Raw genomic sequence first — 26113 nt, 5'->3', positions numbered from 1 at the left:
ACCACTAAACTATAGAGGCGGTCCTCACTGGCACGTGGAGTTTCGAAATTACCTGGATCAAAATTTGCCTCGACGTTAGATTGGCCGCTCAACAGACCAGAACATGATACTGACATGTTGGCCACCAAGAAGTCCAGATCTAGCGCCTTGTGATTTTTTCTTGTGGGATATATCAAAGACAGTATACTAAATACACCTTTGTAAGTACTTTGAATACTTTGATTTTTATAAGACGATGAAAGTGTCTTTCAACCCATCAGAACGTCCTGGATTTGCATTAATAATACAAAAATAAAAGTAAAATTACTGACTTATTTTTTAAATTTGTAAGATAGCATTCTTTTTATTTTATTGTTAATAATAAATGAAACATTTCAATTCATAATGTTACCCCCACAAGAAACAATTCCTGGACAATCAAGAAATTATTAATTTTCATCATAAACAGTGTCTCACTTCCTTGTACTCGTAAACTGTATTCATGGAGACGTTTCTTAAAATGTCTTGTAAATGAATTAAATCTTTAATTTTGTATTTTCTCTAAACAAATTTTTGATGTAAAATCTAAAACCCACAAGGTAGCACCACTGAAAGCTTACGGTGCTTGTAGTTGATACGTGGTTAAATGTGACTGGTTAACATTTTAGTATATAGACCAGTTTTATCAGCGACTCAGGCCCGCTAGAGACAGCCTGGTCTATAAAAAATCCAGGCATTCAGCATTCTGCAGTCAGAAGTTCATCTGTGACCATGGATGTCTAGAAATATGGATCTGTTATGACATAAAGCTTCAGTTCTACAGTGTATCAGTTTATATTTGAAGAAGCTTTGATTTTGTGGCAGAAGGTTTGACGGTATGTACTTTGATATATCTGTTTTTACTGGTGGAACGGATTGTTAGTAGGTTACTTACTAAAGTAACGTATTGTCGCGCTTTGCCTGGGTAACGGGACAGTAATTCACGTGGGTTCCGGATTTGAGCGAATATTTATTGTACACATTCTTTCACACTTACAAGTATAGATATTCACAATCACAATTACTGCTTCGAAGCCAACTGAAGACTACTACTCTTCTAAGGTCAACTACAAACTGAACTCGTCTCAAGTCAAAATCAGTCAATCGAACTGTCGCAGTTGGACTCAACTTCCAAGCGGACTCGATGGGGAATCACATCTCGAAGGAGTCATTCCGCCCGCTGCTATCGAAACCCTGCTTCAACAATTCGTGTGTAATGGTGAAAACTCACTGTTAGAATTCCAGTATTCCATTACATCCAGTTGTCTAGGTAATCTACTCTGATCTCCTCAGCCATTCCGGCTTTCTGGCGCCACGCCACAATATGTATTATCTAGAATCTATTGAAATTAATAATTATGTCAATGTTTTCATTATCTTAAAATTCATTAGTTAATATGGGAATAATTGGGCTTACACTTTTCATTGAGGGTTATCCGAAATTTTGGACTTAATTAATAACCATCAAGCCATGAAAATATATGACGGAGTGGATGTATAGCTCCTCCATTCTTAACCTTGTCATTAGATGGAGGTGAGTGGACAGCTTCACGCCCCGACCATATTACCTACGGAGAAATAACCAAAGAGCCGGTCTGGATGGTATGGAAACAGAAAAATCTCTTGCTCTTGCCAGGAATCGAACCCTGACTTCTCGGTCGTCCATTCCGTAGTGTAGTCGCTATACTGACTGAGCTACTCCGAGAGGGTTAAAATTATCTTTCTTGTCTTTTTGTAATCTCTGAAAGAATTTAAACTCTGTGGCGCATTAAATTTATTTTTTTTAATAAATAAATTAATTGAATACGAACGTAACGAGAAATTTATCAGTAGCTGATTTAGTACGGGTGACGCTACAGAGGCTCAAATAGCGGTCACCGTTCTGCAGAGCTATGTAGCTAGTTCTACCAGCAGCAAGATCATAGCGTACATCTGTATAAACAAACAGCGTAATCCGCAAGATGGCTCCTCACGACAGCGTTCAACTGGACACTTCTATCTAATTTGTACACAACTACAGTCCGTTCATGAACAGTTCAGGCACAATTCGGTTTCTAGTAGTGGTAGAAGGGCATTTTCACAGACCCATTTAAACTTTCATCTCTTGTACCCCAGACATTCGGCAGCGTCTAGATTTTTTAAAAAATGCAAAGTTTACCTGCAGTCAAAAGGGAGGACCTGTTCTGCTGGGTCTATTTAAATGAGCTGTTCTCAGTCACTGAACCACTCTTAATACGTATTTCATTGCCATTAACTCAAAAGTATTTATTATTATTATTTCGGCAGGTGGGATTGGTACGTCGGCCATGAATTGAGCTATTGTACCATCCCCGGATGATAGAGGAATATAGAGCATTTGGTGGACTGATAATTTGCAGGGGAAACCGAAGTACTCGGAGAAAACCTGACATAAAAGAAAAACAAACACCTTGGCCTGTAGTACTCAAGCGAACTATACCGACCAAGCGACTGCCGCTTGTCGGAGAAGTTAGTGCCAACTTTAGCGGATAGAGGATGTCACGTGGTAAGCACAAAGAATCCCCTCGAACTTTAATCTCGGTTTCCTAGACCGGAAGCACTATTTCCCTGAAATAACTCCTCAATTATCCTCACGAGGCTGAGTGGGCCCCGTTCCAGACCCACTACTTCTCAGAAAATCTGTTAGCGCCGGGAATCGAACCCGGACCTCTGGGTCTATATCCAGGAACTCTGACCACTAGACCACAGAGCAGCTCAAATTAACAAGCTGTAATAAGGATGAACATAAAACTCAAAGATGTACGTTAAAACAACTCCTAATTATCTCTTCTTTTGTACCTACCTTCATTGAGAGAAAGACGTGACAGGGTTAGTCTTGGCTCAACATGCTTGTGGAATGTGCCTGGTTCACTGACACTTTCTATAGGCTTTTCTTAATTGTTATGTGCAATTTAATATATGCATTTATCATGCATCTAGGTTTTCATAGTAAAATGTTAGCCGTCTACGTGTTATACGGTAAATTTCATTCTTAGGGGCAGTAACATCTCCGTTATGGATTAAAAATTTTACCACCTACTCCTTTCGCTCCATTATATTTGTGGTTCTGGCTTGCAGACAAATAGGGCAATATTTATAAGCTCTTTATATGGGCCTGATAAAATTATATCTTTGGAAATTTGTGCCGTAAGATAATTCCATAAGCCATGTAGAGTATATTAAGCCAAGAACAAGACGTTGAAAGCTTATGTCACGGGCAACTACTTTATGTCTTTGGCTGGTTCAGCATGCATTTAACCGGTATTTTCTAAAGAAACTTCTCTCTATATGTGGCCATTGTCCTCGTGTAATAAACCTCAGCACACGCTTTCAATTATACCAGATTTTGTCACTGTTCGTGAAGTTTCCAGTTGTCTTTTCCGAAAACATTTTCCTGACGTACACCACTCTGTTGCCCAGATCTTGCAGGAAGCGATAATTGTCAGCTATCTTGGACTCCTTGGCAGACAGACGTCGGAATTTCTTCAACTGAAAGCAATACACTTTTAATGTCATTCATAATCTGTCGAATTACTGAAATGTAAAGATTAATTGATATATTGGGTCCAGTGATTGAGGCTAGCTCTTTCTAACGGACCCAACTGAATAGGTGTTTTCCTTCACCTGAGGACGGAAACAGATCCAGTTTCCGAAACGTCGTGTTTTTATTTGTTATCTTAAAAACCAGGACGATGGATAAAGTCCAAAAACCCAATATATCAATGTGTTATACACCATCGTCAGAATCCTATAGTAACTACTTGTAAAGATTAATGTTTCCCATGTTGAAATATTTTAAGAAAACTTCATGCTTTGGCTGTCACTTCTGATGTATTGGGTTTGAAGTTCTCACTGGAGTGACTGTATTCTGGGATGTAACGCTCTGTAATCCGACAGAAGCTGACTGACGTTTCTGAGATACATTCTGCACTACCTCCATCTGCAGAGCAGGAGAGTTAGCCAAGCAAGTATTCAGCAAGAAACGGCGGAAAGCAAAGTGTCATTGCTTTTATTCTCCAAAATTTAGAACTTATATAACCATAGACAGAATAATTTGAGAGAGTTGAAAGCCCATATTTAGGCATTGAAAGAAGAGACAGATATGTCATAACGGCTAGCAATCAGCGATGACAACCAATAACGACCGTTAGTTTTCCCTGGATAACCGTTATCCTATGTAAGATTTGAGGTTTTCACGGCGGTGAAGAATGGCGCCTTCTGGGATGTGGCGCCGTGTAGATCTTGTGTGAACCGACGTTTAGGAGGAACGTATCGCTTCCATCTTCAGGGTAGAAAAATCCGCAAGCGAGGAACCAGCGTGAGCAGGTGGCTACAGACTGCACAAAATCTACAAGGCGCCACATCCCAGAAGACGGCAGTCTTCAACATCTATCCTAGTTGGATTAGGGACTAGAAGTTGTCACAAGCCTCGGTAACCTCTCTGTTACCTTACAATGTCTCCTAACATGGTAGAAGAAATGCCATCGTCCTAGATCTTGGGCAGCAGAGACAGAAATGAGATCAAAGCTAAGGAGCAAATATTCGAGGCGAGCGAAACAGTTTGGCCTTGTTGATGATAGAAGAAAGGGTCATGATGCTTGACCCCAGTCTACACCTGTTTGCACTCTACACGATTTAGACTACAGTTAGGCACTGCAGTCTCATCTTACTTGGTCGTCTGATCAATTCCGGCGCACTGTGTAATGGTTGTGCTAGTTAATGTTCGCGTATCATTCCTGCCGGTGCTGTCACACTCGAGTTCTACAATGGGTGCTTCGGATGTTTGGAAACAGAGTTATTTAATGACGCGATGTTAATAGCACCAGGTGTTCAGAACAGATTCAGGATAATATCGTTCCCTGAACTTGATGTTTGGATCAAGTTGTCGTTGTAGCATCAGATATGTAAGTTAAGCAGGATCTGCTCTGTAAAGCCTGTACTGACAGAGGACTTGTGTGTAGTGCAAAAGGAAGAATTTACAATAACACGTTATACGTGCGAAATATACACGAAAGGACAAGTGTATTCATAAGAGACAAACCCATCTTATCGTCAGAGAGGATGTTACATAAGGACTATTACCGCAAGAGTTCAGTTGGGAAAAAAAAATCTCTGGTCGTGGGTCTCAAGGGGCCTGACGCCAAGGCGAAATGATTGGCCGTAAACCGCCAGTCGTAAAGTAACTTTGACTTTGACCTTGATCAAAGAGTATTGGGGAATATTTTGGGAGTGTTTAAGTGACACCCAGGAGAAGTTCTTCGTGTGAAGACTTGGCATGTTATCGGAAGACTTGAATTACATGTATGATTTTAAGTGCTAGTTTCTGTGTTGAGACCCATTACCAGGAGAGGACTAGTGTGCGTGTAACAGTGGATTTCGAAATGTATGTAAATCAGCGATAGCGCTGTAATTTAAATGTAATTAAGAGAGTCTGTAACCAAGCTGTTAATAAATCCAATCATCGGAACTAGAAACCGTCATTTTGTCGCGCCTATGCCCCTACACATGACAATAATTCTATAAGTGTATCCCAGAGTTTAGGGCAACTGATAAATTGGGAAAAATCCTAGAAAATATTAACTGTAAGGAAAATGGACGTGTTACTGTGTGGCAGATTTGTTGCTCAGGTTGGTGGCAAGTTAGTCCCTTGGATGGCGTTACTCACTTGTCTGTACGATATGAATTGTGGCTCCGGAAACACGATCCAGGTGACAACCTCGGAGCAGGGCGGCGTGGTCAAGGACCCCCGGTACGTGTAGTATATCTCGAGGTCTTGTGGCAGAAGTGACGCCATGGTGAATGTGGAGTCCAGGTGCACGGACTCACCCTCCAGGGCCACTTGTTTCAGTTTCTTCAGCAGAGGCTGCAATTTCGGGTTTTCCTTCTCTCGCACCTGCAACATAACCAAAACACACTTCAGCATTACTTATTTAGCTGTTTTTTACAAAGAAATTTGAAATGTTATCTATACTGATATACCGGCCCTTTATAGGCAACAGGGCCGTATGACCCAGGCTTCTCTTATGTGGGGGCGGGGGTCAAATATACTTTTATTTAATTTAAAAATAATTTGGAAATTCCGTTTAATTGAATTGTTGGCTTATTATTCTTGACTTTCGTCGATACTTATCTGCATTGTTTAGAATATTTCAAATATAAAACACGTTTGTATTGTTGTCCGTCATATGTTTTGTGCTTTCGAAATGATTAGTCAGGAATATATTTTAATAGTATTAAGGCATGTGTTTAAATATAATTAGTAGTATTGTTTATTAATTATTAAAATTATTATATTAGAGCCTGTATATTCCATTCTCATTTAAATCTGTTGCCTATTATTATCAATCACCTTGAAATTATTTTCTTTTAATGTTGTTTGAAACAAAGAATGGCTATTGATTTTTGTTTTATAAATTAACAACAACTGCATTTGGCATGTCATTGCCTGTATAAACCATCATGGATTCCGAATACGTTTCGCTTGTCTGATATTACACGACATTTATTAGTTTATGCCGTCAAATGGAAAGCTAAATATAGACTCCATGCTAAGGCTGTGTTGGTTTACATTCTAAAAAATTAATATGCTTCAAAAAGTGCCATATTTCGGAGATCTGTTGCCAGGTAATCATATAGCACCTTACTGACTGGGTTTATGCCCTAACGCCTAATAAATTCGCGAAGTCGCCATCTTGACATTACTGATGGCAGGAAATCCGAAAGCACATGGAGGGAATGGCTTTGCGATATGCTGTTCGTTTCATGACTCATGAAAATACATAAAAAAACAAATCAAAAACAAACTCGGTGGCCTGTAGTCCGCAAGCAAACTATACCGACCGACCGACCGACCTTCGCTTGTCGGCGTAGTTGGTTCCACCTTCAGCGGATAGAGGGTATCGCGTGGTCAGTGCAACGGATCCCCACGGCTGTTAATTTGGGTTTTCTATATCGGACATGAAAATACATGAGCTTATTTTATGCATTGTGGGATTAGTTCATGCTAATATAACTCTAGATCAATTCTCTCGAAGTATTCTCGCTTATCTTTCCTTCCATGACTGTCATTAATAATTTCTTTTGCAATAATCACAGTGCCTGAAATTAATATACGCCTACAGGTATAATTAGTCTGCAAGTTGGGCCAGCCGGTCACGGCAGCCGAGCGGTCTAAGTCATGAACTGTCTTCGCTCGCTCGGCAGCCGGGACCGTTGGGTTGAATCCCACACAGTTCATGGATGTTTGATGTGTGTATGTGTTTATTCTTTGTTAGTGTTCTCCTGTGTTTAATTAGAGGCCTTGCCACGAGCTCATCACTCGTCCAAGGATTCCTACCGTCTGTAAAATGATAATAAAACTTAAAAATCAGAGGCCAGGGCCCAAGGGGGCTGTAGAGCCAGAGAGAAAAAAAAATGTTAGGCCTACCAAAGCGATGCTTACCTCGAAGAAAAAGGCTAGGACAGACAAACCGTCGCTGTAGCCGATCGCCTCCTGGACAGATTCATAGTTTTGTTTCCTGTGGACGATGTGCATTTCCATTGGATATCTAGGTTGGAAGAAATAGAAAGCAATTCATGGTTACAATGCTACTGCGGGGTTGCCCTATCTGAACAAGAAGCTTGACGCATAAAACGTAAAAATGTAGAGGAGCCATATTTTCAGTGTGTTATTTTATCGGGAACAACATCTTGACAGAACAAACACACTGAAATGTAGTAGACATATAAGTACGTTAAAATTTCGGTTTAGTCTTGCGTCCACTATCTAAAGATATATTGTTTTGTTTAGCTGTGAAACACGAGCTCTCATATCAACGAAAGATTGCAGACTGTGCCTCAAATGAGTACTACTGATAGCATTCGAGACTAAGAGGAAAGAAGGAGATTTCATAATAATCAGCTTCATAATTTGTACTTCTCACCAGATATTATTAGGATTGTAAAATCAAAAATAAGAGATGGGCAGTGCTTGTAGAAAGTATGAGAAAAGAGAGAGAAATACATACGAAATTTAGTAGAAACCCTAAGGAAAATAGACCACTTATGCTATCTAGTGTGGAGAATAATATTGAAATAGATCTTAAAGGAATAGTATGGCAAGTTGTGGATGGATTAATCTGACTCAAGATATGGACTAGTGACAGGCTTTCGTGAACAAGACAAGGAGCTCTCGGGTTCCATGAAATACTGTGAATTTCTCAACTAGCTGAGTAACAAGTTCTGAAGAAGAACTCTGCTCTATGCAGTTACTTTTTCAGTTAGTTATATATTAGTTATAATTGTTTTGTAGCTTTCAGGATAATTTCGTAACGCCTAAGCGCTATTTTCTTCTTGTGCTTCAGTTGACTAAATTTATAGCAGGGTTCAATACAGAATATTTAACAGCACCTAGTTACACTGTTAGATAAATTAAATCAATATTTTCTTTCCAGATATGTTGAAGGACACTCGGTGGCTAACAACGTGATAAGAACTTTGCTATATAAACTTTGTTCAAGCGTCGATCTTCTGATAATGCCTACCATACACTGACATGCGCTTCCGGAGTTCTGTGTTGAAGCGTGTAACAAGCATCCCTGTTTACATCAGATGCACTTGAGCACTTTCGACTAAAACAATTGTATTTTTATTTCTCCGGCTTCTTTTGGGGTTTGAGTTGGATTTTCATTTTAGTTTGGATTTTTACTGCCATGTTTTTTAAATGTTTTTCGTGATATGCACATCAACCCTCCACCAATTTTAGGCTTATTTTTTTGTAATATGCTTCTTATTTAAGAACAGCGCGGAATACACAAATGCATTATGTCGTCAAAATGCAGCGATTCAGTATGTTTAAGCAGGTGGTGCTGTGTTTTAAAGGGTTAAATATTTCTACCTAATCCTTCCAGCCGCACTATGGCCCTGGGGTCGACTCAGCCTCTAACAGAAATGAGTACCAGGAATTAATTAAATAATTTTCCTGGGGAGTAAAGCGCGGCCGGCGCGTAAGGCTGACAACCTTACCGCCATCTTTGAGCCGATTGTCTAGATAATGTGGGACCCTCAACGTCTAATAACCCTATGGGCCTTCACGGCCTGTTACAGGGATAGCTTTACTTTTTTTTTACGATGACAATTGGCGATATTTCTCGATCTATATTTAACGTTAGTGATTAAATTATTATACAGTGTACGTCATTTCATCCCTTTTTATTTCGCCTCTAATTGTGAAACCGACCGAATGGGGAGCACAATTTTTGGGGCCTCACCTCTCAGAAGTCGAGAAGAGAAGTCCATAGAAATTGTACACATGTCTGACAGATGCATTCATTCATACGTTGCTGTACTCAATGTGGATGTCTGTGACGTCACTACAGTTCCATTGTCACAGAACTGTTAGTTCTCATACCCTAAATAAACAAATTTAGTGGTATCAAGAATTACATGTGCCGACTAATATTCTTACTGAAAATGTTAGGCTGGCAGGAAATCCTCTCTCGAACACCTGTTGTAAGAATATGGCTCTTAGAATTTCAGAATTTATATTCATTTTATACCTGAGCACTGGGAAGGATAAACTGTTAGACATTGTCATCAGGTGTTGCAGTGTTCCCAAAAGAAGAAATGAGTACGTTTACATATTTCAAGCAAGATAGTAGCAACTCCGACTTTTCTAAGATTTAATTTGTACATGATCGCTGCTTTGACATACAAATTAAAGGTGCAACATACAGTTTTTGCGAAATACTCTCATGAATTTTATTGATGCATTTCTAGAACATTGTTTTGGCATTAACAAAGCAAGAAAACAAGCACACAGATGCAGTTTTGCAAAGCTTTGGTGGAGCATACGCAGATCCAAAATTTGGACTATGAGAGAAACAAAAAGCAACAAATTGAACTGCAGAAATGTTTTGAGGAGTCTAGCAGGCTACAAAAGGAATCAAGAGATAAGAAACACTAGAATTATGGAATAAAAGAACATTCTAAGATTCTAAAATTCAGATCTCACTGGTACTACCACGTTATGTGAAGGAAAGACAATAATTCTGAGACAAATTTTAATATAAAACCCGAAAAGACGACAAAACACAGAGCCTCCACAGGTAAGCTCATATACGTAAATTTTTCAAGATATCGGAACAGGCCAAGAACATCCCAATCCATGATGATGATGATGATGATGATGATGATGATGACATTTTCTGACCATGAGCAAGTGCCGTTTGATTTACTGACCTTACCCCATTCACCCTGTGTTCGCTTCCCCGATAGTCCCGAAGTCCCCAGTGGAAGTGCAAGGTATCCATGACATAATGGTCCTTGAGCAGGGCGCCGTAGACTGCTGGAGGGTGCTTAACGCGCCCCAGCCCCTCTGGTCTCAGCATCACTTCCCGGGAGAAACAAATGATTAAATAGTTTGTTAAGGGAAGTGCTACAGTCTTCCTGAAAGGAATTTATTAAATTTATTAAAAATAATATCTTTGAGGCTTGAATTTTCTTTAATACACTTCAGAACAAAAACCATGTATGTCTGAACAGTGTAATCGGTGACAAAACCAAACATATTCTCTTCAATTGCAATATTAGAAATATACATAAAATTTTCAGATATGTTCCACGAGATTGCTCTATTCTGAGTTGTGATGCAGTGTTGTCTGGTAGATCGCTACGAACGTTTCGGAGTGACCTGCTATCTCCACTTTTATAGCAGAAGATTAACGTCACGTCCCAAAGTATATTTGTCAGTCACCCACGTGACAAATTCAAATGTCACTTTGCCTTGAGGTTGTGCATTCCTCAGACCGCCTCTGTGGTCTAGTGGTCAGATCTCCTGGCTACAGATCTAGAGGTCCCGGGTTAGATTCCCGGCGCTACCAGATTTTCTGATAAGTGGTGAGTCTGGAACGGTGTCCACTTAACCTCGTGAGGATGACTGAGAAGCTATTTCAAAGATCCGGTCTAGAAAACCGAGATTAACGGCCGTGGGGAACCGTTGCGCTGACCACGTGACACCCTGTATCCATTAAAGTTGGCACTAACTTCGCCCACAAACTGATGACATGAAGGAACCCTTTCCTGGAATATTCAGGGCCGAAAAGTAGACGTTAGAAATGGCCTCCGTGAGGCTTGCCAGACGGACACTGTCAAACTTGTACTGTTCCTCAGCTCGCGGTCTCGTGTTGGTGTGTCGTGCTCACAGCGACACGAAGCTGTGTTACGGCGTGGAGGGGGGAGGCGTGTAGGTATCCCCACCACTTCCACCACTGTTACGCCCTTACGACAGGGGTGGATGGGTTATCTCACCGCTGTCTTCACTGTTATGCCGCCGCTACACCTCTATTATGCCGTGGTGACAGGGGGCGTGGAAGTATCCCGCTCTGTCACCCGGTTTAGTATGCTGCCACCATCTTGTTATATCAAGAAAACTAGTAAACTTATCCTTGCTTACGTCACTGTCCTGGCTTAACTCGTAATTCGCCGAAGCTTTGGGAGGTCCTGGAGTCGTCAGGGAAGAGGGTAACACTTAAGGAATTGCTAGGTTAAAGTAAACTCACACACATGCCTATCCTATTCTATTTCCTTATGTTACTATATACATACTATATACACACTTACCGACGTTCGTCGGTTGTATTACACTGGATAATGAGCCTGCAGCCATCATTAAGTCTACCTCCTGTCACCCTACTGGCGGGTAATCTACGCCTCTGTATCTCGAATGAACCTCGTCCCTCTAGTTAGCCTTATCCTCCTCTGGGGTTAGACGTTACCGTTATCACTCTCACACTTAATGTTCATGGCTATATGAAGTTGGTTTCACTTACTTGAGCTGAGAAAACAGATGCTCGCCATCACCAACCAGCGCCCACTCACGGCCATCGCTCTCTCGGCGATAGCCTCCCGCTGAACTCTAAGTTACTTAATATTATTCAAAAGTCAAAAGGCAAAAGGTTTCTTGATTAAGTCTAGGGTTTATATAACCTATCTTTGCTGATTCTTCGTGTTCCGGGTATATTGGCCTGCCCATTCTGACGTGATTTTGGGTCGGTGTGGCCCCCTCATTGGTTGCCTATCGAGAAGGGGTTGACTCTCTCGGGTCTACCGCCCTCCTCCGACTCAGCGTTTTCCTCCTGCCATAGTGTTTATGACCTATTTCATATAGCTTCTTCCTCAATGTCAGCGCTATTACGCTGCCGTGTTAGCATTCTAATGACTCAGGTATTGGCTGTTCCACTTCTAAGTAAACCCAAGCTTCCTGGTTCGTTTCATCATGGCTGTTCTTAATCTTACAGTCTAGCTACTATTATTCCAAATTTACCCCCAAAAAACTATATCTCCAAGTACCTGACCTTTGCGCCGTTACAAGCCGCATCACACATTAATATGCCTTTCAAGGCTCGTATACTAAGACCTATGAGCTTTAGCGTACCTGAATGCCCGTTGTTGGTGAGGTTGAGGGGACCAGGTAGCGGGTCATGATAGCCAATCATCTCCACTGCTCTCAGCGGTAGAGGGATGGCGCGATGTCTAACGATCAGTATGGGAGACTGGTACTCCCCACCGCACTTCTCGTGATGCTGGTGCCACAGTTCCTGACCTGCCGGCAAAAACAGCCCTACATTTATCTTTCGTATCCCCGTCGGTTCCTTTGTCGGGCCGCCTTCATCGGGGTACCAAATTTGCCTACTTACCTTCGAGATTTCGGGGCACGCGGTCGCGTAGTTGGTTGAGGCACTATGCCTATCTAATTCCGATGAAGTCATTGGATTTTTCACTTGACCTAATCCTTCCAGCCGCGCTATGCCCCTATGGTCGACTCAGCCTCTAACAGAAATGAGTACCAGGAATCTTCCTGAGGGGTAAAGGGCGGCCGGCGTGTAAGGCCGACAATCTTACCGACATCTATGAACCGACTCTCTGAAGATATGGGAAACTTAACCTCTCACTCCCCTATGGACCTTCAGGGCCAGCTTTACCTTACTTTACCTTCGAGATTCCAGAACAGGGCATATCAACTTAAAAATAATATTACTTTTTATCAGTGAAGTACACTGAGAAGTTGATATGAACTTATCCTCGAGTAATAAACAGTTCTTTGCTATATGTAGATTGGAAAATAGTTCCACATATGGAGATTGCGAGTAATTTGAGACCATTTACGTGAAACAGTTGTGATGCTTGATACTGAGATAACTTATAAATAGACCTAATTTACAACTTCTGTGTGACACTTGTGTGTGTTGAAAACTATCAATATTATGACATTTTGCTTGCAAATAAAAGCAATCGAAACTCTATTATATACACCATAAGAATTTAGGAGGATTTTATCCTGTGTTTAAGAGGTTTCTATATCAGATACTCCACGATTTCCTAGTTCTCAATATATTCATATTCCCTTTTAAAGAATTACAATAATAATAATAATAATAATAATAATAATAATAATAATAATAGGAAATTTTTGTCACGAAGTTGTAGTTGCGTGACATCCTTTTTTTCTCGAGTTATTTCATCATCAGGATCTGAAGTTCAGCTGATAACAGACATAAAGTAATTTTGTGAAAGTTTAAGTTCTAAAATACTCTACTTAACCTAATTTTTGGTATTATGTTGTGAGAAATATAGGACTCTTCGACTGCTATGGCGGGAAATTAGTACGTACGGCTTTTCTCGTAGCTGAACCTGTGACTCCGGGAAACTCGATGGCTCCTGCTACATACATCTGGAAAGAAGAAGATGTACACACTTAAATAAGGAGAGAAACAACCATTACTTCTGGGACACTGAGTTCCTGGCCCTGTCCATTATCTGGTATCCTGAGAGGAAGCAATATTTACGAAAATGGATCTGTTTCTCTCCTCAAGGGAAATTTGGGTGCAAGTCTAAAAACGGAAATAAATGAGTTTTCCGAAACGTCATGTCTTTTCAGGTTACTATACGATGGACAAACAAAAAACAAACAGACAAACTCCGTGGCCTGTAGCCCGCAAACGAACTATACAGACCGAGCGACCGCCGCTTGCCGGCGAAGTTAGTGCCAACTTTAGCGGATCCCCACGGCCGTTAATCTAGGTTTTCTAGATCGGAACCGCTATTTCCTTGAAATGGCTCCTCAGTTATCCTCACAAGGCTGAGTGGGCCCCGTTCCAGACCCACTACTATACTTTCGACAAAACCCTAAAACTATATAATCACAACAGTAATACACCATCGTCGGAACTTTTCAGAAAACAAAAAACTTTTAGTTAAAGCCAAGAGTATTGACCAACAATGCGAAAATTAAATAAGCGTGTTCTATTGCTGAAATGCAATACTGGCTTTCCCCTCACTTAGCTCGATTTAGACATCACTCATGACCCTTTTAAGAGGGATAATTTGAACACGTTTCCGTCCGTATGAAGCATACACAGTCCGGAATGTTGAATATTTCTGGGCGTCTTATTCCAATACGATGTCTGTAATGGTAATTTAATTAGATCAGCTAACGTTACGAGTGTTAACTGGTAACTCACTGTTCACTGGCGTTTCTGAAGACCACATGTATCCTGTATGTCGTACTGTAATGCTTCATCTCTTTGCATGAAGTTTCTGAAAATGTTGTGAATCACTGCTAGGCAACGGACCGGTAAACGCTTTTCCTAGGTTACGCAGTCAACAATGGGACAGTGGTACGTTCCTCAGCAACGGATGAAATACAATTCATAGCTAGGTGTTAAACCATCTTCTAGAATACGAGTAATCAACAATGGATACCAAAACGTTATACTACGTATAAGCGACCCTGCAGAGAAAGCTGAGTCAGTGACCTGTGTGGAGGTGGGGTCGAACGCCTCCACCGTGACCTTGCGTATCGTAGGAGGCGACGAATTATGAAAGTCTTAAATCTGAGACAGTAAAATATGGTAGCGATTCCCAAGGGACTCGCACCCGAGAAAGACCGCGCTGGCAAGGACCAGCAGCATATACAAAAGACAGGCCCGATCTCTCGTCAAAGAGGGTGCCCCACAAAAACAAGACCGTATCTGTCAAACTGTAATAAATATCTGGTCATGAGCCCCAAATGGGGCTCAAAACCAAGACTTTCTGACTGACTGACCGTTAGTCACAATGTGACTTTGACTCTCTTTTGAGAATGAAGTCAGTCATGGGCGAGAAGCTGTGGATAGTAGAAAATTAGAGACTAGTGCAAGATCCAGACAACAGCGAGAGATTCGTTGTCCAGAAGGGGTTTAATATGTGAGCTGATGTAATCGACTGCAATTGTAATGGAGACGTCCAATAAATCCGATTATCAACTATAGAAGCCACAATTTTTCGTCACGCCAACCCCTTATACGTGACAATACATCTGTTATTCGTGGAATGCTGCAGTGTTTAAAACTGACATATACTTGTATTTAGTTAAGGGTTTTGGGGAGAAGGGCTTTCGGGAGAACACTTTGACATAAAATGGAAGAAAGAACAAGAAGATGGGAAATTGCATAATGGGAAATTTCATATTTTATATTTTTTGCCTGATATGAAGGTGAGACAATTAGGCAAGACATTTAGCATAAATGGGAGAGACGAGAAATGCATTCAAAATTTAGTCAGGAAATCTGAAGAGAAGAAGTTACTTAGATTACTTAAATAGACGGATGGATGTTATAAGGACAGAGTCTCGAGGTGTGGAGGGGATTCATCAAATTCGGGACATGCCCTTTGGTGGCTCTCTTGAACACGGTAATGGAACTTTGGATTCTACATAAGGCAGGGACATGCTTGTCTGGCTGAGCGATTGTTAATTCACAAAGACAAATTGATTACTTACTAAAGATCTCTTAATAATTATTAAGAGATCTTTAGTAAGTAATCAATTTATAATCCGTTCGGTGATTATATCTCATCCTAATTTACATATCCCATGGACGTGCCATAGCTCATGGGATTAGTCGCTGGCTTCCCACCGCGGCAGCCCAGGTTCGATCAGGGGTCTGGTCAAATGGGATTTGTGGTGGACAAAGTGGCACTGGGGCGGGTTTTCTCCAAGTACTTCGGTTTCCCCTTGCCAATCTTCATTCCACCAAATTCTCCAACATCATAATCACACGAGGCAGATACAGTAGGCCAATCAGTGGCCGCCATGCCGAGTGGACCCATGTGGACTCCACCCCCCACTAAGCGAATTTTTTTAATTTTTTAACATATTCCATTGTACAGGGTCACCCTTAAAAACTGTAGCTGGTTAGAAGCCTCCAGTGTTTTGTAAAGTTTAAAGGTTATCGGAATTTACAAATTCACAATTTTGCTCTGTCCTGAGTCAGCTTACAGAGATCCACAACTTCACATCCTATTTCTATAATAGTAACTCCCAGATATCCCTGAGTCTCTCTCAGCCATGAACTATCTTAGTTCGTACGGACGCTGGGATCATGAGTGCATATCCCACTCAGGGCATGAATGTTTGGTATGTGTATGCGTTTGTTCTGTGTTTGTGTTGAACTGTGTTTAGGCAGCGACCTTGCGACGTACTGATCACTCGTCCAAGATGTCCTACCGACTGTGAAAAATTATTACGGAACTGAATAAGAGGCCTTGATCCTAAGCCATCGAAAAAAGAAATCCCTGAACCTCACAAGTGGTCTGTTCCCTTGAGGATTTCCAACTGGAATCTTTTTTTTCCTTCCCCGTTTTCTTACTGTATCTCCCACCCATAGCACAATTAATGACAGCAATATGGGCTGAGGCGTAGAAAATCTGAAGCTAATAATTACACATTTTGTCAATTATATTCTTCCGTAAAATCTCCTCGGTTTGGAGTGCTCCAGTTCCTCTTGCTCAGAAATTGTATACGCTGCATTTCCAATAGAGGGAGACCACAAGTTTAATGCCCTTATAAGACGACGGGTATATTCTCATATGCATTGCGATATATGACTTACAGTTTAGCAGACTGAACAAGACACCTGCCGAGATGAGGCACTTAGCAAGGAGCCTCAAGTGAAGCAGCATCTGAAAGAAAGAAGATCGTTAGTGCGTTCTCGAGAATATCACAGATTTACGTTTGATTCACCAGATCCGCGGGTCAGTAACAACGTGAGCAAGGAAGATGAAGAATATCCATCGTTAGGATCCGTTACCAGGCAACGACTATTGGAGACCGTAACAGGCTGAGAGCACTAGTGTGTATGTGTGTGTGATACAGTGAACTGCAAAGTGTAGTTACGAGTCGTGTGTTAAAGTGATCAATAAATCGAGTTACCAATCCAAACCCCGTCTATACTCACTACGTCACGTGACAGTATGTTGCATTCGACGGCTTTCCTTTTTGGTCTTTATAGATTCCATTTCAAGGTAGTGCAAGTTTTGACGTTGCTGTAATGAGATTATTGCATCAGCTGTTGATACTTCAAAGAATACACAATAATATAAATTTATGCAAATAATGACAGTTGTCTGCCATTTCAGATATTCTATCCAATGTGTGTAGGTGGAAAATAAATAAATTAAAAAAAAAATAAACTCCGTGGCCTGTAGTCCGCAAGCGAATTATACCCACCGAGTGACCGCCGCTTGTCGGCGAAGTTAGTGCCAATTTTAGCGGATAGATGGAGTCGCTTGGTCAGCGCAACGGATACCCTAGGCCGTTCATTAAATTAAATTTCAATAGAAACTAATATTTAATTACATTAAAACTAACTCCGTGGCCTGTAGTCCGTAAGGAAACTATACCAACCGACCGACCGCCGTTTGTCGGCGAAGTTAGTGCAAACTTTTGCGGGTAGAGGGTGCCGCGTGGTCAGCGCAACGAATCCCCACGGCCTTTAATCTCAGTTTTCTAGGCCGGAGCCGCTATTTATTATATTATTCTTATGTAATTAATAAAGAAAAATATAATGAGGATGTGGATTGGTTTCGTTTAGTTCGGAATAGAATCCAGTGCCCGCCTCTTATGAAGAGTAATGAACGTTCGAGTTGCATAGGAGGTGACTAATTTCTAAATTCTTCAGGTAGCCTCTTTTTCATTGAGTTACTTTTTTTAATTAACGCATTTGAGATACGGGCGTATACTAAACGAGTATGAGAAATTATATTTATGTTCACTGAAATTTCTGCAGTTCTAACCAGTAGCATGAAGAGCATGAGGGTGTTTGAGAACAGGGTGCTGAGGAGAATATTTGGACCGATGAGAGCTGAAGTGACAGGAGGTCGGAGAAAACTGCATAATTAGGTGTTTCATAGCTTGTACTCTTCTCCAAGTATAATTAGAATGTTCAAGTGATGGAGGGTGAGATGGGCAGGGCATGTAGCACGAATGGGGGTAGAAGGGAAATGCATATAAGATATTCATGGGGAAGCCAGAAGGAAAGAAACCACTGGGAAGACCAAGGCGTAGGTTGGTGGACAATATTAAAATGGATATTAGAGAGATAGGATGGGATTGATCTGACACAGGATAGGGACCAGTGGAGGGCTCTTGTGAACACGGTACTGAACCCTCGGGTTCCATAAAAAGCTGGGAGATTCTTGAGTAGCTTCAGATTGGCGGCTCCTCAAGAAGGGCTCAGCTCCATAATTGAGTACGTGAGTAAGTGAGTAAGTAAGTAAGTATGAAGAGCACAATTTGCAATACCGTGCACAGCTATGTCCCTTCTGTTCCTCTCCCGTACCAGAAGAGCTTTGCACCATGACCAGTGAGGCACGTATAATTGCAATTATTTGCGAAACACGCATAATTTTGAGTAGGCTGAACATTTTCAATATCATAAGCAGCAAATTTGGATTTCAACTGCGATAGAGTGTGCCACTGCCTCCCATATGTAGTGTTGCAGTTCTGCATGTAAAGTTCTGTGTTTCACGGCGTCAGTAGACGGACATATAATCAATGCTACAATTCTCCGAGTCTGTATTGCTCTGTTCCATGCCGTATTCTCACTTCTGATAAGAGTTCTTATCAAAATGAAAAGAAAAACACGTGGATTATTAACTAGATAGAACTTTTATCGAAGGACATCCTTTAATAAGAGTACGTGACTTGATGTTTCCATGGATTTTTTCAGTCCCTTTAGGAAAACGATGAGATATTCTCATATAATAAGATACCACTTCTTTTTTCTGTATCTTTTTCCAACTCATCATTAACAGTAATCTTTCAAAGAGCAAGTTAGTACAAACGATAACAGTTCTGACTTGTATCATAGAAGCATCTGTTTCGAATCTCGTCCGAGGTACCAGCTATCTTACTTAAGGTTTCTCTTGATTTTTCTCAGCCCACATTTTCTAGACAATCGGCTCACAGGTGGCTGTAAAGTTGTCAGCCTTACGCGCCGGCCTCCCTTTACCCCACAGGAATATTCCTGGTACTCATTTCTGTTAGGGACTGAGTTGACCACATGGCCATAGTGTGGCTGGAAGGAATAAACTATTTGAAAAAATAAAATTACCTCACCGAGAATCGATCCCGCGACCTTCCGGCTTGTAACATAGTGGCACCGCGTGCCCCAAATAATTATTATTATTATTATTATTATACTTTATTTTAATTGCGATAATATTGGTTCCGGTATCTTGTAATTTGGCAGATGGTTACTAACATTTCAGAGAAATCTTTTACCACCATCTTTATCCATATCCAGAAGGATGCAGATGCTCCTCCTAAATGTCTGTAGCAATAAAACCAGGCTGCACGGTGGCGTAATCGAGAGGAGCACATCTAAATTTTCACTGCCGTGAAATGTTAATAATCTTCCGTTGGACCCCTTGTTACATAAGCAGTTGGGAAAGCGTTGTTAAACAGATTAATAATCATACATTGATCATGTACAGATAACACGTTAAATTTTCTTAACTGAGTTGTTAACAATACGATTTGCAAATATGATAATGATTCTAATTATGCAACTAATTGAAGCAGGCTTGGTGAGACATGTATAATGAGTTACTAAAATATCCAGCACTACTGTGTGTCTAACACACTTTTGTTTAGAGAGATTTATATAGATTCCAGCTCATTATCTACAATATTTCAAGAAGATTTAAGTTATCGTATCTCTTATCTGACGAATTAGGCCTGTACTCACAGTTCACAATTCAACAGATTCTCAGGGCTTACGTCTTCACTTGCATCCTAGCTATCGTTAGTTATCATAGCGAGTTGTTATTAACTGCGGTTTTAACAAAGTATAGTTCAGCTATAATAAAGTAATGAAAACAATATCCTTGGTTTTGAAGTTCCTCAGATGATGACAAGCAACTGTTGTGTGTTCATCAAGGTCTTTACAGAGGATACATACCTCACTTGTTCATTTACACTGTACACAAAAGGTAACATATTTCTTTCGCACGCACGTCTTTCACCAAGTTAACGAACAGAAAAACATAGCTCGTCTCCTCGAGCAGGTTAGTGTGGAGGTAAGGCTCCACCAATTCGGCAGGGACGTCGGCTATTCTTAGAGTTTTTCGTGGTTTTTCTGAGACCGTCTATGCAAATGACGGGACAGTACCTGGATTAGGCCAAGGCCACTTCCTTTGCAAATCATTTACAATTTGTTATTTACAAATCATATTTCAGTTGATCACTCTAAAGTCAGAGGAAATGAAAGGGCCGTGAAATCGACAAATAAATAAGTAACTCAGCTCGAATAGGTTTCGTCAGTGACAACCAACAGCTGTATAATGGAGTTGCTTGTCGGAGTTCTTCTGATAGTGAAAATTTCCATTTAGCCTTTGAATCTTACTAACGACATACATAACTGTGTACATAATTAATTACCGTCAATCATCCTCCTCATGGTCACAGTTTCTTAGGCTGTCGATTGACGTGAATTTACATATTAACATTATCAGTTCTCTGAGAGGCACTCATATCGATCCTCTTTGGTTTTATAGATATAAATTAATGGAATTGCGTTAAATACTGCAAACAGCCTGATGGCGATATATTGCTATCGATATGTGTTTTCACGCAGTATTGTAACTTCCTTGTAATTAAAAATACATCACTGTATACATAAAGAAAACAAACATATTATAAACCCTAGATGTATCACAAAACAGAGTTCTCAGACAAAATATTTCGGAAGTTAACAAAATTATGCACATATAGTATGGTGAAAAAGTTAAAGCTATCCCTGAAACAGGCCGTGGAGGCCCATAGGGTTGTGAGAGGTCGAGGCTCCCACATTATCTAGACAATCGGCTCACAGATGGCAGTGAGGTTGTCATCCTTACCCGCCGACCGCCCTTTACCCCCCAGGAAATTTCCTGGTACTCATTTCTGTTAGAGGCTGAGTCGACCCAGGGATATAGTGTCGCTGCAATGATTAGATAAATTGAAAAAAAAAAAATCCATCTCATCAGGAATCGAACCCGCGACCTTCGGCTTGTAGCATAGTGCCTTTACCAACTACGCTACTGCGTGCCCCCATATAATATGGAGGTAAGTATAACCACATTTCTTTGATGTAATTATGGACTTGACAACAAAAACAATAAACACATTTTTAGAGTTTCTATACCAGTATCAGAATTATTTCATTGCCACCGTAAAGTCTCGGTTTATATCTCCTATTGCTCTACAGTTTTGGGAGTTCTGAAAGTAGATGACCATCGTTGTTGAAACTAGTCCATGTTCCTAAAGTGAGTATACGTATTTCTGTTAAATATTATATTTTATTCTTACAAAGTTCTTGTTTTTTATTACTTGCCAAATCACATAATTTGCTCAAACACATGTGTTAGCGGCTTCCAGATCCTATTGTAATATTGCCTCTTATTTATTTACGTTCTTTTATTATCTGAATAGTATATAGAATAGCACTTGACGAGTACTTGCACACGTACCCAAGAAGAAACTCGAACCTACAGCCCTACATTTTGCTAGGTGAGTCCGGAGAACTGTAAACAGGTTTTCCCAAGATCAAGTTTCTATACTCGATTTCTGTTTGGTTTATTCTTAGAGACAACACAAACTTCGGAAAGCTTACAACGGACCACGTCGTCGCATGATAGTCACTGCCATGGGAACCTCATTTGCATAATAGTTTGGATAGGTTTGATTTCTTTTGAATTGCACAGATGATAGCTTGGTAGATTGACTGGCTGTCTGGTTGACGGTCAGTTAAATATCAGTCAGTATCACAAACATTTAACAAGAATGGTGCCGTGTAATCATAAGTAGTAACAAGTATGTTCCAACTCCTTTTTATAAATTTTGTACTTCTTGAACTTAATATTCATTTACTGCAGATTGAACCCCATCGCTGTAACATTTAGCACAATACAGATACCCTTCAAGCATTTTACTTTCCTTCTTTTTCGTTATTTATTAAGAGCACTGAGAAAGTTAGCAAATAAAACTTCAAGTTTTGAAATGAAGCTTCCTATATTTCATACTCAGTACCACATTCTTGAAGGACCATGCGGTAGAGTAGCTGGTTGCGGCACTATGCTGTAAAATGGAAGGTCTCGGTTTCGAGACCCGATGAGGTGGGTTTCTTTTTAATTGACCTGATCATTCCAGCCGCACTATATCCCTAGTGTCGACTTAGTTTCTAACAGAAATGAGTATCAGGAATCTTCCTGGGGGGTAAAGAGCGGCCGGCGCGTTAGGCTGACAACCTCACCGCCATGTATGTGCTGAGTGTCTAGAAAATGTGGGCGCCTCAACGTCTCACAACCTTATGGGCCTGCACGGCCTGTTACAGGGATACCTTTAACTTTACCTTTACCTTACCACGTTCTTGAACTAAGAGTTATGTAAAAGTAAAGTGACAAAGGTCCGATTTGAACTCTATCTAAATTATTTAATATATTGGATCCATATGAATAAAAATAGCTACCCCAGTACTAAATTTCATCGAAATGCATTCAGCAGCTTCCAAGTTGATGCATGACGACAAATAATCACGATTTCGTTAATATTTTAATTATATGCGTTTCATGCAAAAAGCTTATAAACCTTCAGTCGTGCTTAGAATACTATAATGAGATTCGCTTGTGTAAATATGGTTTACTGTACCTTTCCTTGAGCTGAGTAGTCAGTTAGTTTTGCTCCGAACCGCTTCGCAGCCGGCGAATGACTTGCTGCCAATGATGCACTAGAACTGCAACCACTCCGCTTTGCAACAGAAGTCACTAACGATCTCTCGCTCATGTGATGTAAGTCTATTGACTTAATGTCTCATTAGTTAGCACTTGGCAGAGTGTGGCACGTAAGTGCAATGAAAACAAAGGAGATCGAAATTATGTACACCTGTCGCTTCCATATATATATTCATTATAGAAAATAATTCAATTGAATTCAATTCTTTATTATTTACGTGCCGTGCCAACGGCTATAAGGCCAATTACAGACACAGCACACTGTAGATACAAGAAAATACATTACGGACAAACGCTATATAAAGTCAAAGAAGGAAAATAATAATAATAATAATAATAATTTGTGGACGCTAGAATCTCTGAAAAAAAAACTCCTTATAAATTAAATATTTGTCCTCTAGGTAAACATATGAAATGTCTAGCTCCAAATTTGGCCAAGACAAATAAGAAAATTTGAAAAACTGTATTCGGGCGTTGATGGGCTCCAAAATTTGATCCTTTAAAACGTTTTCGTGAAATATTTACAAACAACACGGTCTACAATGTTAATAACATTACAGAAGGTTGCGTACAGATCAGAACAATGTACTAATGTTTTCTTTTTTTATTTCATCATCCTTCTCCCAATTTATAATGTATAAAATGAATATTTCGATAAAATACTTAAGACTTAATCACACATATATACAATTCTATAAAATATTCTGACAAAATTCCAATATGATGTCTTTACTAATATAAATTTGGTTACAATTTCAGATCACAAAGAGGAATGATAGAATACAATAGCAATGCTAAGTTAATATGAATCAGTTATTGGTCCTTACCGTGAACCAAATGAAGCCAATCCAAAATTGTGCATAACATTTCTCTTATAATTCATACAGCATACAGAATCTAGTCCACACTAATGGTGTTACTTGCTTGAGGCAGCGCTCATATCGGAATTATTTTATGTTGAGGCACTATACGCATCCATGACGTTGGTTTCCTTTTGTTTGTGTTTTGGGTGTTATATTAATTCTCTCTGTATTTATTGTCTCTCTCTGTAATTGTTGTTGTATTTGTTGCAGTTGTCTGTATTTCTCTGTAATTGTTGTAGTTGTTAATCGTATTTGGTTTGTATTCACTGTGGTAGGATGTCCTTATTCTTGTGTTTTGTGTATTGTGTTTTGTTTGAGCGTGTTGTCACTTAGTGTAATGTGTGTTACTTGTCTGTTGTGTCCTATTGTGTACTACTGCCACCGGGCTAAAACCCAATTGCAGTATAATAAATAAATAATAATAAAAATAATAAATCAATTGTCTACTACATGTGTTAAATTTCTATGGCCTGCAGTATTTTCCTCCTGTACTCTCCATCGTCCCCTACGCATGGAACTGGATATGGATACGTTCATTTCCAAGCTTCTTTGATCATGTCCGACGCCTTCTCCGCTATCATTATTACTGGAGCATTAGTGTTCGAGTTTCCTAATGTGGGAATAATGGATGCGTCAATAACACGCAAGTGCTGAACCCCACGCACCCTTAACTGAGCGTCCAAAACAGCTGCTAGGTCACTGTCGGGGCCCATCTTACAAGTTCCACTATAATGGAAACCTGTATATGTATATTTCCTTGCCAGACAAGCCCAGTAGTCGTTGGTGCCAAATTCTACGTGGCAACAGTTCGGCAAAGGCGTTGTGTCTAAAGACACACCCACATCCTTAAACACTTTTGTGTTGGACAAATTCTTGGCTACAAAATTACAGCCGTCAATAAATGCATTCAAATCTTTAATATTTGCGAAACAATTTGGAACTATAATAGGCTGGAGAAAAGGATCTTTATTCTGGACAGTGACATACCCGATGCTTTTTGCTAACATAACGGTAGGCTTGAACATAATCCGATTATATTCAGGAAATGGAGTGGTGAAGCGTATTTCACCTAAGCTGGTGTTAATCACTACTTGTGGTAGCAAAGTATATTCGATATCAGGATAATCGATAGCTTGATCAGCATATCGAGACTTTATATAACCAGACGCTTCGAGGGAACCTGTCCCGGAAAGTGGCCCTTTATGATGACGTGCATACTCAAGAATGTCTCTCAGTACTTTCTGGTTGCTTGACAGGGTCTGCTGTTTCTCCCCCAGTTTGAATACAATTCCTGGCATTGAAACGTGATCCTGTAAGTTCTGACCAACTTGTAGATCCTCAATGACGTCAATACCTGCTGCACTAAGGATGCTTCGAGGACCAATTCCAGAGAGCATGAGCACTTGTGGCGATTTTAGTGCTCCACTACTAACTATGACTTCCTTATTAGCATAAACTTTACCTCTGATATGTCTGTGCTTCTCCCATGCATATTCCACCCCATAAGCCGTTTTCTTGTTTGGGTCAATAAGGACCTTTGTAACTCTAACGTTCGTTACAACTTTAAGATTCTTTCTGCCATCGCGGAAAGGCTCGATGAAGGCTCTGTTAGTGCTCATTCGACTTCCATCCTTTTGAGTAAACTGCAGCAATGTGACCCCGGTTTGGGTGCCGCCATTGATATCGACACTCGTGTAGCCGAGCTCCCGGAATGCCTCGACGATAAGTTGTGCGTTCTTGTCCTGGTACGGGAGCCTCTGCACGTTCAAGAGACCTCCCACCGCGTGGTACCTGCTGTTGGCAGCGATGGGGGGATCTCCATTGTTTTCAGACTTCTTGAAATATGGAAGGACGTCTTCAAACCCCCAACCATCGTTCCCTGTTTTGACAAATATTACTTTCAACATAAGCATCACCATCAGTATTAGATTTAGTACTGTAAAATTCAAACCTAGGGATAAGTGATATTTATATTCTAGTCACTTCATTTATAACAGTTTAATTTTAAGTTTAATTATTGTTGATTGTTGATTAGTACAGCCGCTCAGCATAAGTTGTATAATATTGTGGCATATTTGCTCAAGACAAGAACTGTGAAGCCAGCAGACACAACCGTTGCTATGCAACAGATTCGTTACAAGTAACAC

General features: G+C 40.3%; 2 protein-coding genes across 4 annotated transcripts; both read right to left on the bottom strand.

Annotated features, from left to right (window-relative positions):
- Positions 1 to 2674: 2674 nt before the first annotated feature.
- LOC111874432 (carbonic anhydrase 9) lies at positions 2675 to 23118 on the bottom strand. Of its 3 annotated transcripts, none has more exons than XM_023869939.2 (8): positions 23021 to 23118; positions 16944 to 17013; positions 13685 to 13744; positions 12449 to 12616; positions 10255 to 10405; positions 7478 to 7583; positions 5702 to 5929; positions 2675 to 3525 (listed from the first exon to the last, which is right to left on the bottom strand). In XM_023869939.2, the coding sequence occupies exons 2-8, from the start codon at positions 17011 to 17013 to the stop codon at positions 3367 to 3369; spliced, it is 942 nt and encodes a 313-aa protein (XP_023725707.1). In that variant the 5' UTR covers positions 23021 to 23118; the 3' UTR covers positions 2675 to 3366. The 3 variants fall into 3 exon arrangements, with proteins under 3 accessions (XP_023725707.1, XP_023725708.1, XP_023725710.1); XM_023869940.2 differs by lacking the exon at positions 23021 to 23118 and adding an exon at positions 20082 to 20172; XM_023869942.2 differs by having other exon boundaries at positions 3452 to 3539.
- A 1381-nt stretch (positions 23119 to 24499) lies between these two features.
- Positions 24500 to 25885, bottom strand: LOC111874425 (glucose dehydrogenase [FAD, quinone]-like). Its single transcript, XM_023869922.1, has one exon. The coding sequence runs from the start codon at positions 25883 to 25885 to the stop codon at positions 24500 to 24502; it is 1386 nt and encodes a 461-aa protein (XP_023725690.1).
- Between the last annotated feature and the right edge of the window lie 228 nt (positions 25886 to 26113).

Source organism: Cryptotermes secundus, unplaced genomic scaffold, assembly GCF_002891405.2.
Source record: "Cryptotermes secundus unplaced genomic scaffold, Csec_1.0 scaffold273, whole genome shotgun sequence".
In the NCBI taxonomy this organism is placed as follows: Eukaryota; Metazoa; Arthropoda; class Insecta; order Blattodea; family Kalotermitidae; genus Cryptotermes; species Cryptotermes secundus.
Note: the sequence above shows the minus strand (reverse complement) of the source record. Positions and strands in the feature narration are given on the sequence as shown.

What these genes read in the sequence shown, in the direction of transcription:
- LOC111874432 (XM_023869939.2), bottom strand. Translation starts at nt 17,013, where the DNA reads ATGCTGCTTCACTTGAGGCTCCTTGCTAAGTGCCTCATCTCGGCAGGT. An exon ending in GTTCAGCTACGAGAAAAGCC is followed by an intron (nt 12,617 to 13,684) that starts GTACGTACTAAT and finishes TTTTGCCGGCAG; the next exon opens with GTCAGGAACTGTGGCACCAG. An exon ending in CACAGGGTGAATGGGGTAAG is followed by an intron (nt 7,584 to 10,254) that starts GTCAGTAAATCA and finishes CTTCCAACCTAG; the next exon opens with ATATCCAATGGAAATGCACA.
- LOC111874425 (XM_023869922.1), bottom strand. Translation starts at nt 25,885, where the DNA reads ATGGTGATGCTTATGTTGAAAGTAATATTTGTCAAAACAGGGAACGAT.